Here is a 27,646-nt window from a genome sequence, read left to right as displayed (position 1 = left end):
GTTGGGGATTTCTCCCGACACCAAGCAAGCAAGCAATTCTGCAGCCTACACCAGCTGGGTATCCTCCAATTCAATTCAGTGCTGACTGTACCTTTAGTATCTGGAAATGGAATCCACAGGTTCAGGACTCTGTCCCACGAGACTGCCCCCTCTGCACATCGGACTGACCACCCTCTTTGGGTGGGATGATTTGCCAGAGTGGCTCACAAAACTCAGGGAAACTTATGTTTACCAGTTTATTACAAATGTTATTAGAAAGGATACAAGTAAGTAAACAGCCAGATGAAGATATACACTGGGTGAGGTCTGGAAGGGTCCTGGGCAAATGCTGGAGCTTCTGTCCCCATGGAGTGGGGGTGTGCCATCCTCTAGGCACATGGACCAATTCTCATTCCCCTCCCTCCCTCCACATGTTCAGCTCTCCAGAAGCTCCCCAAAGCCTATCTTCCTGGGCCTTTTATGGAGACATCATTGGATAGGCATGGCTGAAGCATGGCAACCATGTTGAGAAGAAACTGGACAAAAAGCATAAGGTCTCAAGCCAGCAAGTCCTGTCTAGATGCTCTTGATCTCTCTGTGCAGCATTCCTCCTTCCCGGGTATGGGGCAGGACCCTCTCTGGAATGAGGGTCTTATGAGCTACAGTCAGATTAGAGTCTGGCATTGAGCAAGTGAAATGAGGGCATAAGGTCACAAACAAAGAGATTCCGTTTTTGAGGCCTGCAGTGCCCCAACAAAGGGCTATGGAAGTGATGAACCAGAACTGTGGACAAAAACATCTACGCACACACACACATATAAAATATCACGGTGCCTTGGGCAGCAGCTGGAGTGTGTGGGTCATACTTCTTGCAGATGAAATAGAAACAGCAGGACTGTAGGTATTGCCCAAGGTCTCCTAGCCAGTCAAAGCCTACCACGAGTCCACAGGCCACGACACAGTTCTGGGCCTGACATGGAAGGTGGGGAGCATCCAGATCAGAGACCATTCCCAGTGAGTGGTGGGCAAGGACAGAATGACAGAAGAGGTGATTAGTAACCACATATGGCTGTTTATTTGATACAGGGCTCTGTACAAAATATTTACACATATTCTTTACAGAATAAGTAAACCACCTGAAGGTAATTAGATAATGCTTTCTTCTCAATGACAGGGAGAATCCTGGTGTCAGCAAAGTTATGAAATAGATAAACATTCTCCTTCCGAGGCCACAACTCAAGCAAATGCCACTTGCTTCCTAGGATCTGAAAAGCTGTGGCCTTGGGACCCTGGTCACATGAACCTCTTTTCCTCAACCCCATCAATTCCTTCAGTATTTACAAACAGGTTTGAGTGCTTGTGGAAGGAGGGGCAGCTGCTGCCGCCCACTGAAATGATGACAAGAGGGCCAGCCTGCTGTGGGAGAGCACTGGGAATATCTGGCGCATCATCACCTCTGGAATAATTTCCTTTGCTCTGATGAATACACCACTTTCTAAATTAATCCATCTACATTAGGCTCACCCCAAGGTGGGGCTCCTGCCATGGACAATGATCCATCACTTTGAGCTTTTTTTGGTTTTAAAGTGCGTAGTGGCCGGGCATGGTGGCTCACGCCTGTAATCCCAGCACTTTGGGAGAACGAGACGGGTATATCACCTGAGGTCAGGAGTTCGAGACCAGCCTGGCCAATGTGGTGAAACCCCATCTCTACTAAAATACAAAATTAGCCAGGCATGGTAGCAGGTGCCTGTAGTCCCAGCTACTCAGAAGGCCGAGGCAGGGAGAACTGCTTGAACCTGGGAGGCAGAGGGTGCAGTGAGCCGAGATTGCACCACTGCACTACAGCCTGGGCAACAGAGACTCCATCTCAGAAAAAAGAAAATAATAATAAAATAAATAAAAATAAAGTGCTTAGTGTAACTCAGTGGACAGGGCTCCCAGCTGCCTGGCATGTGGGACACCCTCCACCCTGCACACAATAGGCATGCAAGGAGGACGGGGGGTCTGGATATGGTGGGGTGCGGTGCTTTTGGTGTGTTCACTTTAAGAAAACACCTGCCAAGAGAGATCAGTGCCCAGGAAAGACCAGGAAAATACAAGTACATGGCTGCTTCATACCATATACCCCAATTCTTTAAAGCAGCAAAAGGCACTTTTTTTTTTCAGGCCAGAGTTAATCTAAAACAAACCTGGCTTTGCTTAGAGGGAAGCTGTTCCGGAAGGACTGAGTGATGCCTCTTGTTCCCTAAGGCCTGGAGAGTCTTTGGAGAAGCTTGGGCAGGGAAGTTGGCTGTTCCAGGCTCCTGCCAAGCTCTTCAGGCTCCATTTGTCCCTTTCTGGGTGCCAGCAAGTTTCCAATGACATTTCCAACCAGGTGGGAGAGACCAGTTGATGAGACAAATCAGACCCAAAAAACGACGCCAAGGTAGTGAATGGGCGCCTATGTGGGAGTAGGATGATTTGAGGAAAACAGGAAGAAAAACTGGTCAGAAAGTGGCACTTTGGAAGTGGAAAGCTGTTTGCAAAGAGCAACTCTGTCTAAAGTGAAATGTTAAACAATCAAGTAGAAAGTAAAATTCAGGATCTTAGAAGCTCATCCTTCTGATGAGAACTATTTTTTTTTTCTGTGAAGGAACTATTATTACTTTAAAAGTGAGGGTAATTTACATATGGGGTGTATATATTCTAAAAATAGTAACAAAAGTACTTTTATAAGCAATGTTTTGTGGCTTGTAGAAGAAAACAGGGAGGAAAAAAAAAAAGGCAGGCAAAACTAGTCTAGGTCTAGGCCCTAAAAATGAGCATTCCTTCCCACTTGACTGGAAATGCCCATTCAATCTCTAGGCGGAAGATAGGTAGGATTTAACGAGTAACCTAGTTCCCGTCTGTCTCTGATTTCTGACCAGCTGATGGAGCTGCTAGTAAGATGGGCCGATCATGCTCCCAGACGAGTCCTTTGGCCTCTTGTTCTCAATCCCAAGCCTGACTCCTTCAGCAGCAGCCCCCTCCTCCTGTGTTCATCGGATGCGGGCAGACCAGGAGCAGTGAAGAGGGCATCCCAGGTTCCAGCTCACTTTCTACGGGGTAACTAGGGCAGCCCAGGCCCAGCAGGTTGCAAAGGCAGCTGGAAGCTTCAGAAACCCACTTCCTCCAACACCAGGGGAGGTGGCAGAGAGCCCATCCAAAGGCCCACTGGGAGGGGCATAAGATTCTGTGCCAGGCCCCCGAGTGCCCTCTGTGTCAGGTAGGCTCTCCTATTGGCCTCTGAAGTAAAGGCAAACACGAACAGGCAGGGCAGGGTGGCAGGAATAGAAAACTCTAGACAGAAACCCTTTTAATAAAGGAAATTCCACCCCTCCCAATCCTTCCATGGAAGGGTGAGACCTTAATGTGATGTAAGAGGAAGGTCTTCTCTGGCTTTCAAGGAAACAGCTGCAGCTGAAACTTAGGGGCCCACTCCAGGGCACTTTTCACCACAGCCAGTGCGGCCGCTCCAAGTGCCACCGTCAGCCCCATCACTGCCAATTTCACAAAGCGGTTGGTCCTTGGTTTGGTCAGGACATCTTTTGTTCGATCTTCAGGCCGCAGAAGTCCCCGAAACCGCTGCCGCAGCACCATATCAGGCCTCTGCTGGGCTGATGCCAGCTCAAAGTCTTTGAAGGTAGAGGCTGCCGTCCTGCAGGGGAAAGAGGCAGAAGGAAGGAAGTGGTATGAAAGAAGAGGAGAAAAGAAAAACTACACCACATAGGCTGCGGGCAGAGCCTTTCATGGCTGGGAAAGCTCTTCTTGATAAAGACCCATACGTCTACAGTGGGGATTCCACTGGCCTAAGCTCAATCTCTGGAAACATGCCCCAATCCTGTCCCACCAGACACAAACCTTCCCTCACTTCTGCTCGTTTACAGCCACCCCCACTCAACCAGTGTCCCAGCCTTGCTCACCTCTCGGCTTGCTGTTGGGCGGCGGCCTCCCGGGCAAGTTCAGATGGGGGAAACTGAACAAAAAGGTCCCCTGCTCTGCTGATCAGTGTCTCATAGGGCAAGTCCTGAGGGATCTGGGACAACAGGTGGTGGACCGAGGCCATGTCACAGTCACAGTCCAGGACTTCCTGCTCGCGATACAACACAATCTGCGGGGAGGTAGTAAAGCCTTGCGGTCAGAGGCCAGACACACGGGGCCTGGGCTGCCTGCATTCCATTATCCTTGGAGATGAATTTAAACTGGTTACAGACAGGACTCAGCCCAAATGTTCAGCAAACTCTTGTATCCATCAAGGAAGTAATAACATATATACTCTCAGTGCTACTCCTACTGTCTGGCCCTTCCTCCGAACTCCCACCACGTGACATGAAAGGCTGACCAGTTACAATCTAAGTCCTTCAGGCACACTGGGCTGCTCAGGTGTCCCTTTAAGTCTTGAAAGAAATGAAGGAGATTCTTTTAGAAGAAAGGAGAAGAATTACTGGGAGTTTCCTGGAGCTCCAGCATAGAAGACATGGTTCAAAACAGTAGAAAGAACAGTCTTGCTCCCTTTAAGCATCTTCCTTCTGACTTTTGGTCCACAAACCCAGATGCTCAAGGGACCAGTGGCCACTGAAAGACTTCCCTGAACTCCCATCTCCACCCCATCCCTCAGGCCCTTCTACTAACTGGAGCCCCCACCCTCCACCACAAGCCACTTCCTTGTCTATCATGGCAGCAGATCTCTTCTTTTCTTAAATCTGGAGTTGGCAGCTTGTACTACTACTTCCCCAATTGTGTTCATCAGCTGAATATATGTTCCAGGCAATGTCAATAGGAACCCTGACACTTCACAATGCAGATTAGCGTTTTAAAGGTTCAGAAGAGCCATGCAGCAAAAAAATCTGATTTTGTTTACCCAGCATTTCACAACTTACTATTTTTTTTGTGACACCCCCATTAATATTGCATAGAATGGTGTCCAGGCACACCAGCCTCAAAAGTGCTGTCTTTTGCATCTTTCCATAATCCCCAGGTTTCCCTTCAGGGAAAATGACCACAGTGGGATGGGTGATGGTGAACCTAGTTGCTGGCTCGTGGCCTGTACCTACCACGGCTGCAAAGTAAATGGGCATCAGTGGGTGGCAGGCCAGGAAGAAGTCATATAACCGCACGACGTGCCTGAAGTCAGACAGGACATGCCCAAACCAGGTGATGAGCCAGCTGAGGGCAAAGATGGTCCCCACCTCAGCACTAAAAACAAAGGAAAGCCAGGTGTCAGATCCTGTGGGCCATCCCTTCCCTCTCTCTGGGCCTTCTTTGTCCTCAGTGCTGGTGAGAAGGAAGCATTAAGGAATAGAATTTCTGGAAAATTCAGCTACCAAGGAATTCAGCATCTTCTCCTCAGAAAATACTTAATACAAAGTCTTTAAGGTGTACCATGACACTAACACCCCAACAGGGTCCTGGCTGCTTTATCTCACTGGGTGCTCTCCTAATGGCCAACAAATGTCAACTACAGGAACGAGAAGCAGTTGTTTTCAGAGAACTACGCCATGATTCTCCTTCTGAGTAAGTCTTACCCTTGTGGGGGGCACAGGTACATATTTCCAGGCCTGAAAACATGACCGCATTAATTTTTCAATCAACATGAGACAAATGAAATATCTTAAGATGTAGCTGCCAGGCGTGGTGACTCACGCCTATAATCTCAGCATTTTGGGAGGCCGAAGTGGGCGATAAATCACCTGAGATTGGGAGTTCGAGATCAGCCTGACCAACATGGAGAAACCCCATCTCTATTAAAAAAACAAAATTAGCCTGGTGTGGTGGCACATGCCTGTAATCCCAGCTACTTGGGAGACTGGGGCAGGAGAATCGCTTGAACCTGGAAGGTAGAGGTTGCGGTGAACTGAGATCACGCCATTATACTCCAGCCTGGGCAACGAGCAAATACTCCATCTCAAAGAAAAAAAGGCATAGCCATTACCTTTTAAAATTTTTTTTAAAAAGAGGCATTGGCCAAGAACACATTTCCAACTAAACAGAGAAGAAACAAAACATCACATGGGATTTGCAAAAAACCAGTTCTTCTCTTTGGTACTTGAGAAATAAAACAACCCATTGTCGGCCTTCTCCTTCTCGCCGCTGGATCCCACAGGACTTCGTGTTTCTCTTGTGGCAATCATCTCAACATCTACCTCGGCATACATACCTTATCCACCTCTCCCCACTAGATGTAAACTCAAGGGATGGGATATGTCCCCCAAAGAGCACAGTCCCCAAAAACTGCTCCAAGAACAGAATTATCCAGATTGCTGGTGACTGGAACAACTTGGGAGAACTTAACAAATCCCCCCAAGACAATGAGGAGCCTGCGCTCGGCTTGTGAGGAAGGGTGTGGGTGTGTGTATGCATGCACACACAAATGCGGACACACATGTACCTCTGCATGAAGTCATGGAGCTCTGGATTCACCTGGTCAATGATGGGCATCAGATAGTTTAATATATGCTTGGTGTTGTCCATTGTTGGATCCATAAAATCCCTGGAAGGAGACAATTCAATAAGCCTGGTCACCAAACACTTAGATCAGGGCTAGAGGTGGCAAGGGCTCAAACTCCTAAAAAAAGTTGACCAGAAAATGGGCCAATGAGTTATCCCCAGGACGGCTGAGGAGTGATGCCTGTCCTCTCATGTTCTTCTGTACTGGTACCTGAGGTGGTGGGTAGATAATTTTTCTACCAGGGATGTTGCCAGCCTCTCGCCTACCACCAGCAGAAATGTGACCACAATGTCATGGTAGCCCTGGTAGTAGTGCAGCTGAGGGTTGCGCTCCAAGATGAGGAGGATGATGTCAATCAGTTCTTCCTGGAGCCCTTCTCTCTGTTCTTCTGGCATGCCTGGGGACAGGAACAGAGAGGAGATGCCTTTGAACATACCAAGCAGCCTAGTTAACAAGGAGGTCGAAGAAGGCCAGCAATGGATTTTCAGAGAAAAAAGGAAAATGAATTACAAATAATTTGGCAACGCATATCAGGATCCACTGTTGATACCACCTGGCATACAGGAAAAGGCAGCCGCTAGCTCTCCAGTGGCGGAAGCTGCAGACACCACCTTAACCAAGTCGCTGCAGTTCATACTGCTGGGACACAGTATTTAACTGCAGTATTTCAACTATGGGAGCCGCAGAAGCCTCTGCCTCCCGATGTGATGCACTGACAGAGCTCAGCATCACGTCTGCAGGATTCCTATCAACAGCACACAGACCTACATCTCATGATGAAGAAATATCCAATACACCCAAAGTAAGAGAAATTTCACAAAAATAACTGGCCTCTCATACAGTACAAAGGAACTGTTCCAGATTAAAAATGGCTAAAGAGATATAATGACAGCATGAGAAACGCATAAATCTTTATTTCCTTTTCCAGTGAAGCACATGACTCGAAGAAATGGTGAAATGTGAGTAAAATCTGTGGATTAGTTAACTATTTTTCAGTGTTGTTACTGATGTTGCTCAGTGTACTGTGAATATGAGAGCCTTATATTTAGGAAATATATCCTGAAACATTTAGGGGTTAAAAGGTGTCATGTTTGCAACTTAAATAGTTCAGAGAAAAAGTGTATGTCTATGTGTAAAGTGAAGGAAAGAGAGAAAGCAGCTAAAAAAGCAAATGTAGTAAAATGTGAAAACAAAAGAAAATCTGGGTAAAAAGTATCTGGGGAATTCTTTGTCCTATTTTTACAACTTTTCAGTAAGTATGAAATTATATAAAATAAAAAAATGTTAAAGTTGCATGTTCCCCTTTAAACCAAAGCAAACGTTATGGGAAAAACCGATGCTCTTGATCCAAAGATGTATTATAGCTGGAAACAGGGAAGCCTGTCTTGGGAGTTCTTTCAGAGTCCGGAGCTAGTCCTGCCAGCAGTAAAAATGCCAAGCCTTGGCCTCATGAGCCACGTTAGAAGAATGGCACATGCACAGCTTCCCTACACCATTAGCTTTTAGTTACAAACACATACTCAGAGAAAGCAGCTAATGTAAGGGCCCAAACTAAACTGGACAAAGGATTGCAGGTAAGAGCAAAGCTCACCTCTTGCCTATATTTACCCCACCCCTTCTCAAATAGAAAGCATACCATAAAAGATAAATAAGGAAATGAAGCAAACCCAGGGCTGCTGATAGGTGAAGCAGTGAAAGGAGTGAGAGTAAAAATTAAACCCTGTGTGAATTTTCAGCAGAAGAGCAGTGAGTCAAGCCCAGAAGACCATGAATGGAAAAAGAATATGAAGCCACATGGTAAGTTCAGCCTACAGAAAGAGTATCATAGATACTACATCAATGGAAGAGGAATACAGGGTTCAGAGGGAAAACAGGCTACCTAGGAAAAAATGGGGGCCAGGCACAGTGGCTCTCGCCTCTAATCCCAGCACTGTGGGAGGCCGAGGTATGTGGATCACCTAAGGTCAGGAGTTCGAGACCAGACTGGCCAACATGGTGAAACCCCCTCTCTATTAAAAACATACACACACACAAAATTAGCTGGGCGAGGTGGTGGGCACCTGTTATCCCAGCTACTTGGGAGGCTGATGCAGGAGAACTGCTTGAACCCGGGAGGCGGAGGTTATAGTGAGCTGAGACAGTGCCACTGCACTCCAGCCACATTTCACTCCAGGGCAACAAGAGTGAAACTCTGTCTTTAAAAAAAAAAAGGGGGGGGGGAGGCATCTGTCCTGTGTGATCTCATCCAAACCAGCAGGCTACGAAAAGGGAATGGACTGTGGGCATGTGCTTTTATCAAAACCACGCTGGCAGACTACTGCTACCTGGGGATTGCAAAAGTCTGTCCAGGAAGCAGGAATGCCAGCAGGAAAGAAGCCACTTCAACAACAAAAGCCAGGCCACAGCACAGTCCAGAAGAGGGAGGCAGTGAGCTCAGAGGCTTCTGTTCCCTTTAGCAATTCTTTCTTCACAACCTAAGGTGGAGATGCCAGAGGAAGAAAAATAGGTCATCCATGTGGCGTTTGTTGCCCAGTTCCCTTCACTGTGAAAACTGAGACAATGGTCCTTCTTTTCTTTCTTCCGGAAATGAAGAGGTAATTTTAGGAATATATTCTTTTTTTTGTTTTCTTTGTGTTTATTTATTTTTTATCTATCGCTGCTGAACAAATTAAGGAATATACTCTTACACAAACAGGGAATGGCCTCTCTTCCCTCTAAGGAATCTTAAATATGTATGCACAAGATACCATTATTTTTAAACCTAATTAAGATATTAATCATTCTTGTTGGTGCCCAATTCCACACCAATCTGCTCTTAAACACCAGACTGATAGCTCTAACAATTCTTATTAACTCCTTTTCGTGGCTTCAAGGAAAAACAAAACCTCTTCTCTCATTCACCACCTCTAGGCCAGGAGAAATTATTTTTGGTTCAGGCTTTCACAGTGGGGGTCTGAAAGTGACCAGGCAACAAAAGGATGACTCAGCAAAAGGAGAGTTCTGAAGGTCCCTGAGGAGGCAGGGTCCAGCATACTAGGTCACATGGTATGACCTGGGACAGATACAGTCTTTCCAAATGTGGCAGGACCGCGAGAGCTTCTCACCAGGAGGAAACCGCCGCAACGACCGCCGGACGTCCAGCAACACTTGTTGGTAGTCCTTGCTCATCTGCCGTAGGTTCTTCCCTATTGAGGGAAAAGGAACGTTACTGCAGGAATGTCTGAGAAGCCAGACCAGAAGCAAAACATTCTAGGATGACGCAAAAGGCCTAGAGGACACATGTCAGCTTTCTCCCAAAGAGCAGGATATGACTCAAGATACAACATTTGGCAGGGAATCCCTAGTTTAGTTCCAAACATAATATTTCCTGCAAGTCACAATGACCCTAAGAGAAGGGAGCACAGACTTCCCAGGAGGTAATACAATGGGGTGAGAAGGAGAACAAAGATGTAAGGAGAACAGGCGCCTCGTGCAGAAGGCCACTATGCATCACTGGGAACCTCTCTGAATTTCAAAGTCCACAGCTACAAAATGAGGATATTCCCTTCCAAGGATCAAATAAAATCATGAATGTGGGAACAATACATGACTGAAAAAAACCCTAACACCTATAAAATTGTGGGAGCACTAAGCTGTTTAGAAAGGTATACTGAGACTCACACAAAGAACCACCTAACATCTCTTGACCCAGCAATTCTAAAACTAAGATGTTGCAAAGACGAGACAGTCCTTGTGTTCAGCTGGTAAGTCCAATACAGTGTGAAAGTAAGGAGGCAGTCTCTAGCTGTTATATATATAACAAGTGTACATTTTCCCCAAACAAACCAAGTGCTGTATAATAAGCGTACATTTCCCTCGCAACCCAAATCAAAAGCTAGTAAGGCTGGGCAACACTTCCTCACATGCAGGCTTCATGGTATAAGAAGATGAGGGAAGTTTGGAACCTGGTAGAAGAACATCATCTCAGGATTCAGGGTGTGAATATGGCACTGCCTTAGCCTTCCAACAAAAAGCTGACCGCTCTGAAGCAGCCAATTCCAAGGATAGTAACAAGTGGCAACTCGACACCTACTGGGTGACATCATGACACTGTGAACTTTTTGGTGGCAGAAGTCCTGTTTCAATCATCTCCAGTACCTGGCACACAATCATAGCACAACTAATATTTGCCAACTGAATGAAAGAATCCTCAGCACTTGGCATTTTGCCATGATGGCAGGAAAGCTACAAGGTGAGCTGAGTGAATGACCAGCAGGGTGGATTCACTGTTCTGCAGGACTTTACTGTTTTCAACTGCATTCCAAGGAACTCTTTTTACTACATAGGCCTTGCATATTAGTTAGGTAACTCTTTTCACAGAATTACAGGATTATACAACTCCAAAGGATCTCAGTATTTCCAAATAAAAAGAGGGTGTTTTTTTTTTGAGAGTGTCTCCCTCTGTCGCCCAGGCTGGAGTACACTGGCACAATCTCGGCTCATTGCAACTTCCACCTCCCGGGTTCAAGCGATTCGCCTGCCTCAGCTTCCCTAGCAGCTGGAATTACAGGCATGCGCCAACACACCCAGCTAATTTTTGTATTTTTACTAGAGATGGGGTTTCACCATGTTGGCCAGGCTGGTCTCAAACTCCTAATCTCAAGTGATTCACTTGCCTCAGCCTCCCAAAATGCTACAATTACAGGCGTGAGCCACTGTGCCTGGACAAAAGAGGGTGTTTTTGTGTTTAATTTTACTTTACTTTTAGAGATGGGATCTTGCCATGTTGCCCAGGCTGGCCTCAAACTCCTGGGCTCAAATAATCCTGCCTCAGCCTCCCAAGCAACTAAGACTACAGCGGTACACCACCATGTCTGGCTAACTTTTAACTTTTTGTAGACAGGGTTTTGCAATGTTGCCCATGCTGGCTTCAAATTTCCAGTCTCAAGTGATCCTCCTGCCTCAGCCTCCAACAGTGCTGGAATTACAGGTGTGAGCCACCTTGCCCAGCCACAAAATACACATTTTTTTTTTTTTGAGACGGAGTCTCGCTCTGTCACCCAGGCTGGAGGGCAGTGGCGCAATCTTAGCTTGCTGCAACCTCCACCTCCTGGGTTCAAGTCAAGCAATTCTCTGGCTCAGCCTCCCGAGTAGCTGGGATTACAGGCACCCACCATCATACCTGGCTAATTTTTTTTTTTTTTTTTTTAGTAGAGACGGGGTTTCACCATCTTGACCAGGCTGGTCTTGAACTTCTGACCTCAAGATCCACCCGCCTTGGCCTCCCAAAGTGCTGGGATTACAGGCATAAGCCACGGCGCCCAGCCCAAAATATGCATTTTTAAAAGACACTTGCCAAGCAAGTATGTAGAATAAAGCATACGCATTTTTAATAAACTCACTTGCCTAGGCAATATTTTAATCCCTAATAAAAAAAGAACTTGGCTGGGCATGGTAGCTCACTCCTGTAATCCCCGCACTTTGGGAGGCCGAGGCAGGCGAATCACTTGAGGTCAGGAATTCGAGCCTGATCAACATGGCAAAACCCCGTTTCTACCTAAAATACAAAAATTAGCCAGGGGTGGTAGCGCACATCTGTAATCCCAGCTACTAGGAAGGCTGAGGCAGGAGAATTGCTTGAACCCAGCGGGCAGAGGTTGCAGTAAGCTGAGATTGTGCCATTGCACTCCAGCCTGGGCAACAGAGCGAGATTCCGTCTTAAAATAAATAAATAAGTAAAATAAAACAAATAAAAAAAGAACTCATCCCACTTTTGAATTAAATTCTACTTACCGGTTTGGCCTTATTTTCAGAGTGGGCCCAAGCATTTCCCAAAATACTCTAGATTTATTCATATACCCTTGGTTTGAAAGGACCATAAAAATTAAAGATCCTGGACTTCTTTTCTCCCTGTCTCCTAGATACGCTCCCCTCACAGCCTCCCCGACTCCCCTTACCTGATATAGGAGGTGGGTCATTGGCATTGACATTGAGGAGCTTGGGCCACACTTTTCGTCTGATCTCATCAGTCAGGAGCCCTCCTTCACTGATAGCCATGCGTCTAAGGGCAGCCACATCAGTGGGATCACTGTTCAGAGCCTGGTGTATCTCTGCCACTTTCTTTTTCCTTTTGGCGTTAAAGTCTGAAAACAAGGATAGGGAAGAATTAGGCGTCCATTCAGCACGTGCACGTTTTCTGCCTAGGACTCAATCTCCTTTTTGATGCGAGGTACAGGTAGTATCTCCTCTGAGCTCTAAGACTGCCTGCTGGCATAAAGTCTCATAGCCACATGCACTATCATTTCAGGCCCAGTCTACTGGGCCTCATGGGGGAGGCTTGGAGAGCCCATTATAAAACAGATTTTAAATCGCCAATTTTTAAAAAGAGAGTCTCTTTTATAGGTCTGAACCAAAAATCATAGACACAGACTGGAAATAATTATTAGTTGTTGTTTTTAAGAGACAGTGTCGGCTGGGTGCGGTGGCTCACGCCTGTAATCCCAGAACTTTGGGAGGCCGAGGCAGGCGGATCACAAGGTCAGGAGTTTGAGACCAGCCTGGTCAATATGGTGAACCCCCGTCTCTACTAAAAATACAAAAATTAGCTGGGCATGGTGGTGGCTCAGGAGGCTAAGGCAGAAGAATCACTTAAACCTGGGAGGCGGAGGTTGCAGTGAGCCGAGATCGTGCCATTCCACTCCAGCCTGAGACAGAGTGAGACTCTGTCTCAAAAAAAAAGATAAGTAAAAAAAAAAGATGTGTTAAAATCAGACAGATCTTGGTTCACATCCTGGGTCTGCCACTTATCTGATCCATAATCTTGGGCAGATGACTTCCCTGCTCTGGGCCTCTGGACTGACACCCTCTTGTCAGGATAGTTACCATGGTACACAGTAGACACTTACTAAAATTTAGTTCCTCTCCTCACTCTGAAACAACACGTATTTTACAAATCAACCTACAGATATTTAATTAGTACGTAATATGCAAAGCACTAAGGACATATACTGTGTAACAAGCAAGGAATTATAATTACAGTAAATGTTCAGTAAATTCAGGCATACCTAGCAGTTAGTGTCAATGTTTTCATAAAAGAATGTCTGTTCATTCTTAATTCCCAAACTTCACAGAGCATATACATCTCTTACTGTAACAATTTTTTCCTGTTGTTTAGATAGGAAAAATGCATGTCACCAAAACTCAGTATTACATTGAAAACAAAACCACATGAAAAGGTCTCCTGTTACACATTACTACAACTGGTAAAAACATTAGAATCACATAGAGATTTTTTTTTTTTTGAGATGGTGTCTTACTCTGTCGCCCAGGCTGGAGTGTAGTGGTGCAATCTCAGCTCATTGCAACCTCCCCGTCCCAGGTTCAAGTGATTTTCCTGCCTCAGCCTCCCGAGTAGCTGGGATTACAGGCATGCACCACCACGCTCAGCTAATTTTTTTTTTTTTTTTTGACGGGGTTTCACCATGTTGGCCAGGGTGGTCTCAAACTCCTTACCTCAAGTGATCCACCTGCCTCAGGCTCCCAAAGTGCTGAGATTACAGGCGTGAGCCACCACGCCTGGCCAACACGGAGATGTTTTCAAAACCAAAGTGTCAAAGGGTACTTGGGTTTCCAGTGTGGCTGGTGGGGTGAGAGGCTGTGACACTGCATACAAAGGAACTGTTTCTTAAAAACCGTAATAAGTAATGTTTTAAGCATCTTACATCCTTATGCGATAGTCTGTTATTCATAGGCATTTTGCCATGTTTAAACTGCTTTTTAGGGCTGGTCCCCCATGTGGTGCTGTTTACAACTCATTCATCACAATCAGATTTCTTTGTTCCTTTTCCACTCTCACTGCTTTACTTGACTAGCCTTCAAATAAATAAATAAATACATAAATAAATAAATAAACAAATAACTTTTTAAGGAAATTGGTTGGGAATTTGTGGTTTTCACAATTTTTTTCTATCATATTTCTATCATATTTTTCTATGTGAAATAACAGAGTATTGCTTTTTGTCCTTTTGGCTAAGATCAGGGGGGATAAAGGAGTAAAAGGCTCTGAGAGTTTGCATACAGAATGTCTGCTTTTAGGGACGACTTGCTGAAGTTTAAATGGATGATGCCTGTATTTCGGTTCTTTCTGGTTGTCGGTACCATTGAGAAAATATGTCAAAAACACAAGAAACATTACACAAGACAACACCAAATGTCACAAGGCAGTAGACTATAATTGTCAAAAAAGGCGCGTGCAGACAATAATGACCAAGAGCTCAGACACTACAGTGGTCAGGGCCAAGCTAACCTGAGAACTGTACCTTAAAAAGGAAGGGGAGCAAAACTCTCTTGACATGCTTAACTGTGATGTTTAACGGACATCCTTGCAGTGCAAGACAACCTTTTTAAAATAAATTCTCGGCCGGGGACAGTGGTTCACGTCTGTAACCCCAGCACTTTGCGGGGCCAAGGCAGGCAGATCGCCTGAGGTCAGGAGTTTGAGACCAGCCTGGCCAACATGGTGAAACCCTGTCTCTACTTTAAAAATACAAAAAAATAGCCAGGCATGGTGGCGGGTGCCTGTGGTCCCAACTAGTCGGAGGCTGAGGCAGGAGAATCACTTGAACCCGCAAGGTGGAGGTTATAGTGAGCCGAGATAGCGTCACTTCACTTCAGCCTGAGCGTCAGAGAAAGACTTTGTCTCAATCAATCAATCAATCAATACATTCTCTCGGCTTCAGACCCACCTATCTTTGGTCTCTTAAGTTAAATCCAAAGCAGCACCCATCACATCTGCCTTTTCTTCACTTTTGTCTCCCATTGCTTCTGGATACCTTCTTCCTTTTCCTGCAAAGCCTATTCTGCTGGAGTGGAAAAGTCCAACGCCTTGAGACCAGGATCTTGCTCAGTCACCCAAGATGGACTGCAGTGGCACAATCATGGCTCACTGCAGCCTCAACCATATGTATATAGTTTAAATAAATCAGTAAATCAATAAATTCTCTCTTAATGATGGTTCAAGCCTCACCACTTGATTAGGAGAATCAGCATAACCTGTAGGATCTTACTTGGAATTGAATTCTGTATTGTAATTTTGTTCCTGTTCATTTTTAAATTTTATTTTTGTTTCACTGGAAAGATGATGCTCAGTTTTACATGTTAAAAGTGTAGGAGCAAAAGGCCAGGTGCAGTGGCTCACACCTGTAATCCCAGCACTTTGGGAGGCCGAGGCAGGTGGATCACGAAATCAGGCGTTCGAGACCAGCCTGACCAACATGGTGAAAACCCCATCTCTAATCAAAATACAAAAATTAGCCTGGCCTGGTGGCGCATGCCTGTAATCCCAGCTACTCAGGAGGCTGAGGCAGGAGAATTGCTTGAACCCCGGTGGCGGAGGTTAGAGTGAGCCAAGATCGCACCACTGTGCTCCAGCCTGGGAAGCATAGTGAGATCCATCTCAAAAACAAACAAACAAACAAAAGTGTATGAGTTAAGGGAGCCAGGTACAATGGCTCACGCCTGTAATCCCAGTGCTGTGGAGGGCCGCAGTGTGAGAATCACTTGAGCCCACAAGATCGAGAACAGCCTGGGCAACAAAGTGAGACCCTGTCTCTACAAAAAGTACGAAAAGTTAGCCAGGCATGGTGGTCCCAGCTACTTAGGAGGCTGGGGCGAGAGGATCACTTGAGCCCAGGAGCATAAGGCCGCAATGAGCTATGATAGCACTGCTGCACTTCAGCCTAGGTGACAGAGCAAGACCCTATTATCAAGGCACTGGACTTTTCCACTCCAGCAGAATGGGCTTGGCAGGAAAAGGAGGAAGGTATCCTGGTGACCTGTCTCTAAAAACAAAAACAAGGCCGGGCACGGTGGCTCACGCCTGTAATCCCAGCACTTTGGGAGGCCGAGGCGGACAGATCACCTGAGATCAGGAGTTCGAGACCAGCCTGACCAACACGGAGAGACCCCACCCCTACTAAAAATACAAAATTAGCCGGGCATGGTGGCGCAGGCCGGTAATCCCAGCTACTCAGGAGGCTGAAGTAGGAGAATTGCTTGAACCCAGAGGACAGAGGTTGCAGTGAGCTGAGATCGCAGAACCCACCATTGCACTCCAGCCTGGGCAACAAGAGCAAAACTCCATTTCAAAACAACAACAACAACAACAGGCCAGGCGCAGTGGCTCACGCCTGTAATCCTAGCACCGTGGGAGGCCGAGGCGGGCAGATCACCTGAGGTCGGCAGTTGGAGGCCAGCCTGAACAACATGGAGAAACCCCATCTCTACTAGAAGTACAAAAAATTATCTGGGCATGGTGGCACATGCTTGTAATCCCAGCTACTCGGGAGACTGAGACAGGAGAATTGCTTGAACCTGGGAGGCAGAGGTTGCAGTGAGCCCAGACGATGACATATGCCACTGCACTCTAGCCTAGGCAACAAGAGCAAAACTCTGTCTCAAACAAACAAACAAAAAAACCAAAAGCAGCCAGGGACTGTGGCTCATGCCTATAATCCTACCCCCAGCCCCTTTTTTTTTTTTGAGACAGAGTCTCGCCCTGTCACCCAGGCTGGAGTGCAGAGACACAATCTCGGCTTACTGCAACCTCCACCTCCCAGGTTCAAGTGATTCTACTGCCTCAGCCTCCTGAGTAGCTGGGATTACAGGCGTGCGCCACCATGCCTGGCTAATTTTTTCTTTTCTTTTTTGTATTTTTAGTAGAGACAGGGTTTCACCATGTTGGTCAGGCTAGTCTCGAACTTCTGACTTGGTGACCTGTAAGTCTCAGCCTCCCAAAGTACTGGGATTACAGGCGTGAACCACCACACCCAGCCTATCCCAGCACTTCAGGAGGCCGAGGCAGGTGGATCACTGAGGTCAGGAGATTTGAGACCAGCCTGGCCAACATGGTGAAACACCATCTCTATTAAAAATACAAAAATTAGGCCAGGCGCAGTGGCTCACACCTGTAATCCCAGCACTTTGGGAGGCCGAGGCGGGCGGATCATGAGGTCAGGAGATCAAGACCATCCTGGCTATCATGGTGAAACCTCATCTTTACTAGAAAAATACAAAAAAATTAGCCAGGCGTGGTGGCGGGCGCCTGTAGTCCCAGCTATTCGGGAGGCTGAGGCAGGAGAACAGAGTGAACCTGGGAGGCGGAGCTTGCAGTGAGCCAAGATTGCACCACTGCACTCCAGCCTGGGGCACAGAGCGAGACTCTGTCTCAAAAAAAAAAAATTAGCTGGGCATGGTGGCAGTCACCTGTAATCTCAGCTACTCAGGAGGCTGAGGCAAGAGAATCGCTTAAACCTGGGAGGTGGGGAATGCAGTGAGCCGAGATCATGCCACTGTACTCCAGCATGGGTGACAAGAGCAAAACTCTGTCTCAAAAAAAAAAGGCAAAAAGAACATGGATTCACCTGCTTATATAAGAAAAAAGGGGGAAAAAAAAGTACGAGTTGCCTTGGTACAATAAAACTAAATATGTATACACATAAAGGAAAGGAAGGACATTCAGGGCCTGGGATGAAGGGTACAGAAGAAGGGCCCGGAGATACGGCCCTTCCATTTGACAGTAAATAGACTAATGCAAAAACATTTATGTAGTATATATTAGACGCAAGGCACCAGAGTTCATGTGAAGTGGAAGATATCACCAGAAGGCAGGGTAGATTTTAGAAAGGACTAACATCAGAAGGTACATTAGATTTTAGAAGGGACACTAAGCAGCTTCCCTAGCAATGTTCTAGTCTGAGACTATAGTCTACAAACTGTTTCCATGACAAAGCTGTACATTATTATTATTATTTTATTTTAATTAATTTATTTTTTTTGCAACAGAGTCTTGCTTTGTATCCCAGGCTGGAGTGCAGTGGAGCAATCTTGGCTCACTGGAACCTCTGTCTCTCGGGTTCAAATGATTATCGGGCCTCAGCCTCCCAGGTAGCCAGGATTGTAGGCGCATGCTGCCACCACGCCTGGCTAATTTTTTTGTGTTTTAGTAGAGATGGGGTTTCACCATGCCAGGCTGGTCTTAAACTCCTGACCTCAAGTGATCTGCCTGCCTCAGCCTCCCAAAGTGCTGAGATTATAGACATGAGCCATCACATCCAGCCCATTATTAACATAAATTAAAGTTGGTACTAGTAAGTCACAGGTGAGCTACCTATGAGACCTGAAACATAAAAACCACATAAACAGAGGCACTAACTGGTTTGGAGTCATGTGCAATTGGAGGTGCAGACAGAAAGATAATACAAGTGACTTTTCACCTCGGTAAATCTGCCCTCCTGGCTTCACTGCTGTTTCCTGGTAACCTAGTCGGGTGACCATTTGTTCTCATTTGTCTGAGATCTTCCTGGTTTATACCTAGAGTACTGGCAAATTGTTCACAGCAAACCCTTTTTGCTCCCTGTACTTTCAAATATGTCCCAGTTTGGATGCCAAATTAAATGGTTACCGTACCTAGAAATCATTAAAAATAAAACCCCTTCTGGGCACGCCTGTAATCCCAGTACTTTGGGAGGCCGAGGTGGGCAGATTACCTGAGGTCTGGAGATCCAGATCAGCCTGACCAACATGTTGAAACTCTGTCTCTACTAAAAATATAAAAATTAGCCAAGTGTGGTGGTGCACGCTTATAGTCCCAGCTACTCAGGAGGCTGAGGCAGGAGAATCGCTTGAATCCGGGAGGCAGAGGTTACAGTGTGCCGCGATCGCGCCACTCTACTCCAGACTGGGCAACAGAGTGAGACTCTGTCTCATAAAATAAATAAATAAAAAATAAAATAAAATAGGCTGGTGGCTCATGCCCGTAATCCTAGCACTTTGGGAGGTCGAGGCAGGCAGATCACCTGAGGTCAGGTGTTCCGAGACCAGCCTGATCAACATGGCAAAACCCTGTCTCTACTAAAAATACAAAATTAGCCAGGTGTAGTGGCGGGTGCCTGTAATCCCAGTTACTTGGGAGGCTGAGGCAGGAGAATCGCTTGAACCCAGGAGGTGGAGGTTACAATGAGCTGAGATCGTGCCATTGCACTCCAGCCTCGGCAACAAGAGCAAAACTCTGTCTCAAAAAAATAAATAAATAAAATAGAAATAAAAATAAAATAAAATAAAAAGCACTGCCGGCATGGTTTTTAGTTGAGACGGGGCTCATGCCTATAATCCCAGCACTTTAGGAAGCCAAGGTAGTCGGATTGCTTGACCCCAGTATTTGGAGAGCAACCAGCCTGCGCAACATGGCAAAACCTTGTCTCTACAAAAAATAGCTGGGTGTGACAGCGTGCACCTGTAATTCCAGCTGCTTAAGAGGCAGAGGCGGGTTGTAGTGAGGCATGATTGTGCCACTGCACTCCAGCCTGGGTGACGGAGTAAGGCTCTGTCTCAAAAACAAACAAAAATCTCCAGTTTCTTCTGTCAGCATAGCACCTAGTCAATTGTTCATGAGATGTGTCAAGCTCTTGACTCAGGTGTCTCCTTCCACCCATTCATCCGCCTGCCCATTTGTCCAGGCATTCTTCAGTCTGTCACTTAATGAGTGTCTACTTGTACTAAGTAAGCACTGTACTGGGTATAAAAAAGATGAACTACTCCCTCCCAGCCCTTGAAGGGCTTACAGCAGGGACACAAACAATTATTATATATAATAGAATCTGAGGGATTATGAAAATCCAGAGGAAAGAATGACTATTTCTTTGTTTTTTTTTTTTGAGATGGAGTTACGCTCTTGTTGCCCAGGCTGGAGTGCAGTGGCACAAATCTCGGTTCACCGCAACCTCCGCCTCCTGGGTCCGAGCAATTTTCCTGCCTCGGCCTCCAGAGTAGCTGGGATTACAGGCATTCACCACCATGCCTGGCTAATTTTTTGTACTTTTAGTAGAGACAGGGTTTTGTCATGTTGGTCAGGCTGGTCTCGAAATCCTGACCTCAGGGGATCCGCCTGCCTCGGCCTCCCAAAGTGCTGGGATTACAGGAGTGAGCTACCGTGCCCGGCCAAGAATGACTACTTCTAAAGCAGTCAGGAAAGGCTTCACCAAGAACATATTCTGGATCCTTCTCTTCAATTTTTTTTTTTTTTTTTTTTTTTGAGATGGAGTTTCACTCTTGTTGCCCAGGCTGGAGTGCAGTGGCGCGATCTCGGCTCACTGCAACCTCCGCATCCCAGGTTCAAGCGATTCTCCTGCCTCAGCCTCCCGAGTAGCTGGGATTACAGGCATGCGCCACCACACCTGGCTAATTTTGTATTTTTGGTAGAGATGGGGTTTCTCCATGTTGGTCAGGTTGGTCTCAAACTCCCAACCTCAGGTAATCCACCCACCTCGACCTCCCAAAGTGTTAGGATTACAGGTGTGAGCCACCGCATCTGGCCCTTCTTTTTAATTTTTATTTATTTATTTAGACAGGGTCTCACTCTGTTGCCCTGGCTGGAGTACAGTGGCATAATCACAGCTCATTGCAGCCTCAACCTCTAGGGCTCGAGCGATCCTCCCACCTCAGACTTCTGTGCCACCATGCCTAATTTTAAAAATTTTTTTTATAGAGGTGGGGTCTCACTGATCTTGAACTCCTAGGCTCAAGCAATCCTCCTGCCTCAACCTCCCAAAGTGCTAGGATTACAGATGTGAGCCACCACACTGGGCTCTGGTACCTTCTTAAAGAAAATTTTGCCAAAGGGAAGAGTGTGTTAAGGGAAAACTACCCCAGGCAGAAGAAAATAGTTATATGCAAAGACCTTGTCACATGAAAGAAACACCATGTCCAGGAAACAAAGAGTTCTAAGACGCTGAAGTGCCAGGTAAAGGGAGAGAACGGAAGCAGGTAGCACCGCAGTAAGAGGCTGGGCTGGATTCATCCCGCAAAGGAGTCTGGGTTTATCCTGCACTCAGGAGGAACACAGGGAGGGATTTTACTTTGGGCCTGAGGGCCATCCTTTGGAAGACCAGGCTATATGTTTTCAAGAGGGGTCAAAAACACACAGGAAACAGAGAAGACTTTTTATATAACATTGGTGGAGGCAAAACCTGAGAAGAATTTAATTTCCAACAAAGAGAAAAAAATCTAACATATTTAATTTTTTTTAACTTGGGAGTACCCCTGCACTTTCCACACATCACAAATTGACAGCACTTGAGCGGCAATACTGAATACTGCTTGAGGGAAGCTGACATTCAGAAATCTTGTTAACCTATTTGCTAAGAGTATGATAATTTTTCTTCAGTTTGTTTAGACATACATCCACCTCACCTCTCTTTCTAAATGTTATTTGGCAATCTGGGGGAAAGGAAATCTTGTATCTTGGGGGGAAAAACACTATGCAGTCAACTGAATTTCCATGAGGTTTTGACAAACCATTTGCCAGAATGTCACTTAATTCTGAACTCAAATCCTCAAATCATACCTCCCATAACTCATTTCTCTTAAGATTCTGTTCCAATATTTTTTTTTTTTTTTTTTTTTTTTTTTGGAGGCAGGGTCTTACTCTGTCACCCAGGCTGGAGTACAGTGGCACGATCGTGGCTCACTGCAGCCTTGACCTCCTGGGCTCAAGTGATCCTCCTGCCTCAGCCTCCCAGGTAGCTGGGACCACAGACGGGCTCCATCTGGCCCAGCTACTGTGTGTGTGTGTGTGTGTGTGTATATATATATTTTTTTTTTGGTAGAGAAAAAAAATGTTGCCCAGGCTGATCTTGAACTCCTGGATTCTAGTGATCCACCCACCTCCATCTCCCAAAGTGCTGGGATTACAGGCGTTGAGCCACCATACCTGGCCTCCAATTCTATTTTTAATACTGCATTTCAAAATTTACTTACTATTTCAAAATTTTTGGCACTCTGTGGGAATGCAACAAATACATGCAGAATATAATAAGTGATTTAGTTTATTGTTCCTCTGGAAAAAACTGGCTTGCAGTAAATGACATTATTTTTCCCATACTATTAAGATGATGCTCACTGCAGAACTCTCTAAACAGATGTGCAGACTCTTTGGCCTATTTGTAAAACTACCGGTGTTTCCCGAGTAGGATGCTGCCCCAGTGTGGATTTCGACTGCTGTTTTTTTCAGGCCCCAACACCACCTTCCTCAACCCCACACCCTAGTGATTAAATGTCAGTGGCCAATGGAGAAAGCACTCCCACGTGTGCCACTCTGACAAATACTTTAGTCCAACTAAATGTATAGATTTTCATTGTGACATAAAAAGGGAAGAGGAAACAGAAAACTCAAGTGAGCAAAAGATGTATGAATTACAGAGTGAGATCAACTGCTAGATGACACAGGGAGGGAGGTTAGCAGCATCTCCACTGAAAAACAAATTCACAGACATCCTGTTTATTTCCGAAAGAGAAACACCATAGAGCTATTCTTGGCATGTTCAGGAAAAGATTAAAATAAATGCTTATTATGTATTGTATTTCAAGATAAACTTTATAGATTTAGAGCAGGACACACATTTCTGGACTTGAGAATGCCATATCTGGCTTGGAATAAAAGCCCACATTTCATCTAGAGGTAGAATGTATGCCATTCTAATCTCCCTCAATCCTTTCTTCTCCAATTTCTTTATTGCCCCATTTACAAGAGACTGCACTATTATTCCAAAGCCGAAACCTTCCAAATTCCTTTATAGTAGAGGTCTTGGCTATCATAACCATGATGGAACGAAATGACTGTCCTACAGCTGGCTGCAAAATATAAGACTGCTATAAATAAATCCCTGATGCCTGAAAAGTAATTCATTCGACAGAGGAAGATAGGTATGACTTTGGCCTACTCTTCATTAGAATGCTTATTTTTATTTATTTATTGATAAAGAGTGCAAAGCAGACTTCATTTGAGGGGTACCACAGCAACAGGTATAGAAACAACTGCAACAGGGTCTTGTAGTCAGGGAGGGAGATCAGACTCAACTCCCTAAAATGCTAATTTTAACAATGGGACACTTTAACTGAACTGTTGTTCTTTTTTTTGAGACGGAGTCTCGCTTTGCCGCCCAGGCTGGAGTGCAGTGGCGCGATCTGGCTCACTGCAAGCTCCGCCTCCTGGGCTCACACCATTCTCCTGCCTCAGCCTCAGAGTAGCTGGGACTACAGGCGCGCAACACCACACCGGCTAATTTCTTGTATTTTTAGTAGAGACAAGGTTTCACCGTGTTAGCCAGGAGGATGGTCTCGATCTCCTGACCTCATGATCTGCCCGCCTCGGCCTCCCAAAGTGCTGGGATTACAGGCGTGAGCCACCGCGCCCGGCCTGAACTGTTGTTCTTAATGGTTCAGATAAAGATGACACAACCCACTACTGTCTTAAATTTCTCCCAACTCTGGCTACAGAATCCAGGTAAAGATTTCTGCCTCCTCAGAGTAATAGGCATGTCCAAAGTCACCTGGATTAGAGCACTAAATAACAACTAAAGATGACCACTATCCATGCCTCCTCTACAAGTTTTTTCATGTATTTTTTTCATATCACCAAAACAAATATTAACTTGGATCAACTAATTTATATAATGGAATCTCGTGTGAGAGTACAAAATTCCATACTGATTATTTGGTTTAAGCTTGCATTATCATAAAAGCTTTACAGTCTTTAAATTGAAGTTAAGCTCACATTAAGCAATGGATAGTCTTAAAACAATGGAGGGTTGGGGACGTATTGTGTGGAGGGAGGGAGACAGACATCCCCCTACACCCGCCCACAACTCCTGACATTGACATTGGAAATTAACTTAAAAATTCATGCCTGTAGTCCCAGCTACTCAGGAGGCTGAGGTGGGAGGATCACTTAAGTCCAGGAGTTGGGAGGTGACAGTGAGCTTTGACTGTGACACTGCACTCCAGCCCAGGTGACAGAGCAAGATCCCATCTCTCAAAAAAAAAAAAAAAAAAATGCTTTAACTCCATGTCTCTACCAGAAGACCACAGCAGGAGAGGAAAACCTTATTTCAGTCTGGGTAAGAGTCCTATTAAACACAAAATAAAACAAAGTAGCCTCTGTTTTTGGAGGTCTTAACTAGTAGTTTCTACAAAACAGTATCCAAATTAGCAAAGATTCTGTTAACTACCTGGAACATAAAGCAGGTTATAAAGACTTAAGAATGTTTCACCCCTATAATGGAAAAAAACAGTCTAGTGAGTAAACCAATCTGATCATAAATGCTACAAAAGACGGATAGCACTAGGAACTTTGCCAACAATACTCTGATATGATTAAAAAACAAAACAGTAACAAAACAAAAAACCTCATTTTAAATTTGTCCCATTCATCCAGAGAAGCAAAATCAAGGAAACTAGAGGCGGTAAAGTCTTGCAACAGACACACAGCTGCACTGCCAACAGGTCACGAGACCCATGCTGCCTAGGGCATTGACTATTATGCCATAAGGACAGACATCACACAAACACCAGTAATGAAAGGGTTACGGTGCCAAAGGGTTCAGAGCTCCACTTCCATTCAGTATCAGAACATGAGAAAAAGAGAAAAAACAGAAAATGAGCCCAAATAAAATATAAAATAAAATATGAAAACCAGCAGCTTCCTCAAAATACGTGGGCTGAATAACGTGTTTGGCTCTGTTATGGGTACCATCCATCAGAGGACTGGAAATGGGGAAAGTCACCTTAGTCTTCCTCAAGGAAAAAAGATTATTTAACTTGGTTCACGGCATAATTTTAACTGTCATGTATTTATTGAAAAACATTTGAGAACATAATGTGCAACAAAAACATGAGTTCACAGAAATGGTCCAAACTAAGAGTATAAAAATAGAATCGCTTTGTATACAATAATTTACTCATTATTGAGATAGGGTCTCCATCTGTCACCCAGGCTGGAGTGCAGTGGCGCAAATCATAGAGTAGCCTCCAAGTCCTGGGTTCAAGCGATCCTCCCGCCTCAGCCTCCTGAGTCGTTGGGATCACAGGCTCGAGCCTCCACATCCGGCTTTTTAAAAAAAACTTTTTGTAGAGATGAGACCTCGCTATGTTTCCCAGCCTGACCTCGAAATCCTGGCCTCAATCGATCCTCCAACCACGGCCTCTCAAAGCGCTGGGATTACAGGCGCGAGCCGTAGCGCCAGGTCGCTTTTACACAACTAAACAACATTAAAATAGGTGGCAGAAGACAGAAAGTCGATTCGTGGTTGCCAGGCTTCGTGAATACTGGAGAATGGGGAGTGCCTGCTAATGGGTAAGGGTTTCATTTCGGAATCAGACAGCTGCGATGGCTGCACAACTTTGTGACTGTGCTAAGAATCACTGAACTGTGCACCTTAAAGGGAGAATTGTATGGTAATTAAATCGGCGGTACGCGGACAGCGCGTCAATCAAGCCGGCGACAGTGAATGAAGTTCGGGAGAGCTGCTTTCCCTCGGGGAGGCGGCTCCGTGAGTCTGCGGACGTGGCGGAAGCCTGGGACAGGGTGGGCCTGCCCACGCTCGGGGAGTCCCGGTCCTCTCCAGACGGAAGAAAGCCGGGGCTCGGAGCTCCCGCCCGCTCTTCTGCCTGGGGACGCTACTCTGCCGCCAGGCTCCCTCGGGTCAGCTCGGCACCCGCCCGAGCCCCCCAGTTCCAGGCCCTCTCCCCATCAGACGTGCCCCGGGCCCTCCGCCTCTTCCTCTCCCGCCGCCCGGAACCCCGCCGCAGCCCCGGGTCGCCAGCCCGCGCCCCTCCGGCACCGCCTCCGCCACCAGCTGCCACTGCCCCCTGGGCCGCCCTCGCAGGCCGCTCCCGGCGCCCTGGTCGGCTTCCGTACCTGCCTTCTCCGCGCCGCCGTCCCAGTGGCTGGAGTTGGGGCCGTCGCCCTGCGCACTCCGGAGGGCCATGCCCCGGGGGCCCGGGCCCCCACCCGAGCCCCGGCTGGTGGCGGAGCCGGGAGAAAACGCGGCTCCGACCGCGGGACGTAGCGCCCGCTCGGCATCGGCAGGCTCCGCTCGGTCGGCCAGCGGCGCGCAGGCGCGAAGGCCCCCCGCTGGCCCCGCCCCGCGCCGGCACGTGACCCTGCGCTACGCCTGGCCGCGGAAGGAGCGCAGTGAGCGCTCTGAGCAGTTAGTTTCCTCTGCGCTGTAGGCTCTACGGTGTAGAGTGTGGCGCTCTTAAGCGAGTGTACTCAAGACCAGCTGTCATTTCCTTTGCTTCTTTTATCTGTTAAATAGTATAGATGATAATAAAAATATTGAACTCACAGGGTTATTGAGAGTGTTTAGAACATTACCAAGCATATAGTAAATACTCCACAATTATGACCAATTTTTGCTTACCAAGGATTTTTATTTTTTTTACCTCCTGTCTCATCTCCCCACACGAACTCCTGTCATCAGTTCTTGGGTACTTGGGGATCTAGCAGGTTCATCTCATACGGGTCCGCAGGTTATGCACTGCACAAGGCCTGGGAGCGCCATTCACGTAGACGTTCATGTGAACAGTGCCCCGCTTACGTTGTGCAAAATAGTGACCACTCATCTAAAGTAGCTCTCTGGCTTACCAGGTCTGATTTCCTTCTCGTCTCCAGTGACATTCCTTTCTTTCCAGTTGGACATCCATTTCTTTACTTATATCCCTGATACGGTGATTGTGGACTCCCGAATTTCTAGTACTAGCTGTTTATGCTGAAGTTCTCATAATTACAGTTGCTTGATGACTCTCTTCCACCTCCCACCCCCAACCACAACAGTTCTTTATTATCCTGAGACCTCCAACCCATGAAACTCCTGACCTCGTGATCCACCCGCCTCAGCCTTCCAAAGTGCTGGGATTACAGGCAGCCACCGCGCACAGCCAAATTTTACAGTTTTATTCATAAATCTAGTAAATTATATCACTTATTTGGTCCCATTAATAAACTTAGCTAATTAAAATCTTTGAACATTTGAAACTGCATTTATAAATTTAATTCATTTTCTTTTATAAGTATCACAGTTTTGTCTAGCAAAGCCTTTCAAGTCCTTGTGTAATTTTGTAAATATAATAAATTTATAAGAATATTGAGTCATGAGTACTTTTAAATGTGTCAATACAAATGAGATTTCATCTTAAAATCAAAAGTCTAAATCTATTATTCAAATACATATTTGTAATTAGTACAAGAATAATCTGTTAGAATTCTCAAAATTATCTCTTTTTTTTTTGAGACAGAGTCTCACTCTGTCACCCAGGCTGGAGTGCAATAGTGATCATAGCTCACTGCAGCCTCAAGCTCCTGGGCTCAAGCTATCATCCTGTTGC

The 27,646-nt window shown here is 46.0% G+C and overlaps 1 protein-coding gene across 1 annotated transcript; it reads right to left on the bottom strand.

Annotated features, from left to right (window-relative positions):
• Window positions 1-1,026: 1,026 nt before the first annotated feature.
• Window positions 1,027-26,758, bottom strand: TBC1D20 (TBC1 domain family member 20). Its single transcript, XM_017895743.1, has 9 exons — window positions 26,683-26,758; window positions 26,178-26,566; window positions 12,385-12,570; window positions 9,553-9,633; window positions 6,659-6,845; window positions 6,389-6,490; window positions 5,055-5,196; window positions 3,924-4,111; window positions 1,027-3,658 (listed from the first exon to the last, which is right to left on the bottom strand). Exons 2-9 carry the CDS (start codon window positions 26,245-26,247, stop codon window positions 3,403-3,405), a joined length of 1,212 nt encoding a protein of 403 aa, XP_017751232.1. The 5' UTR covers window positions 26,248-26,566; window positions 26,683-26,758; the 3' UTR covers window positions 1,027-3,402.
• Between the last annotated feature and the right edge of the window lie 888 nt (window positions 26,759-27,646).

The sequence above is a fragment of the Rhinopithecus bieti genome, unplaced genomic scaffold, assembly GCF_001698545.2.
Source record: "Rhinopithecus bieti isolate Rb0 unplaced genomic scaffold, ASM169854v2 scaffold_27016, whole genome shotgun sequence".
In the NCBI taxonomy this organism is placed as follows: Eukaryota; Metazoa; Chordata; class Mammalia; order Primates; family Cercopithecidae; genus Rhinopithecus; species Rhinopithecus bieti.
The sequence above is the reverse complement of the archived record's forward strand: the minus strand, read 5'-3'. Positions and strand labels throughout refer to the sequence as shown.

Bases quoted from the DNA above. Each gene is read 5' to 3' on its own strand.
- TBC1D20 (XM_017895743.1), bottom strand. From the start codon at position 26,247: ATGGCCCTCCGGAGTGCGCAGGGCGACGGCCCCAACTCCAGCCACTGG. The intron at 9,634-12,384 runs GTAAGGGGAGTC...TTCCCTCAATAG, and splicing joins TGACCCACCTCCTATATCAG to GGAAGAACCTACGGCAGATG. The intron at 5,197-6,388 runs GTACATGTGTGT...CTTTGTTTTTAG, and splicing joins CTCCATGACTTCATGCAGAG to TGCTGAGGTGGGGACCATCT.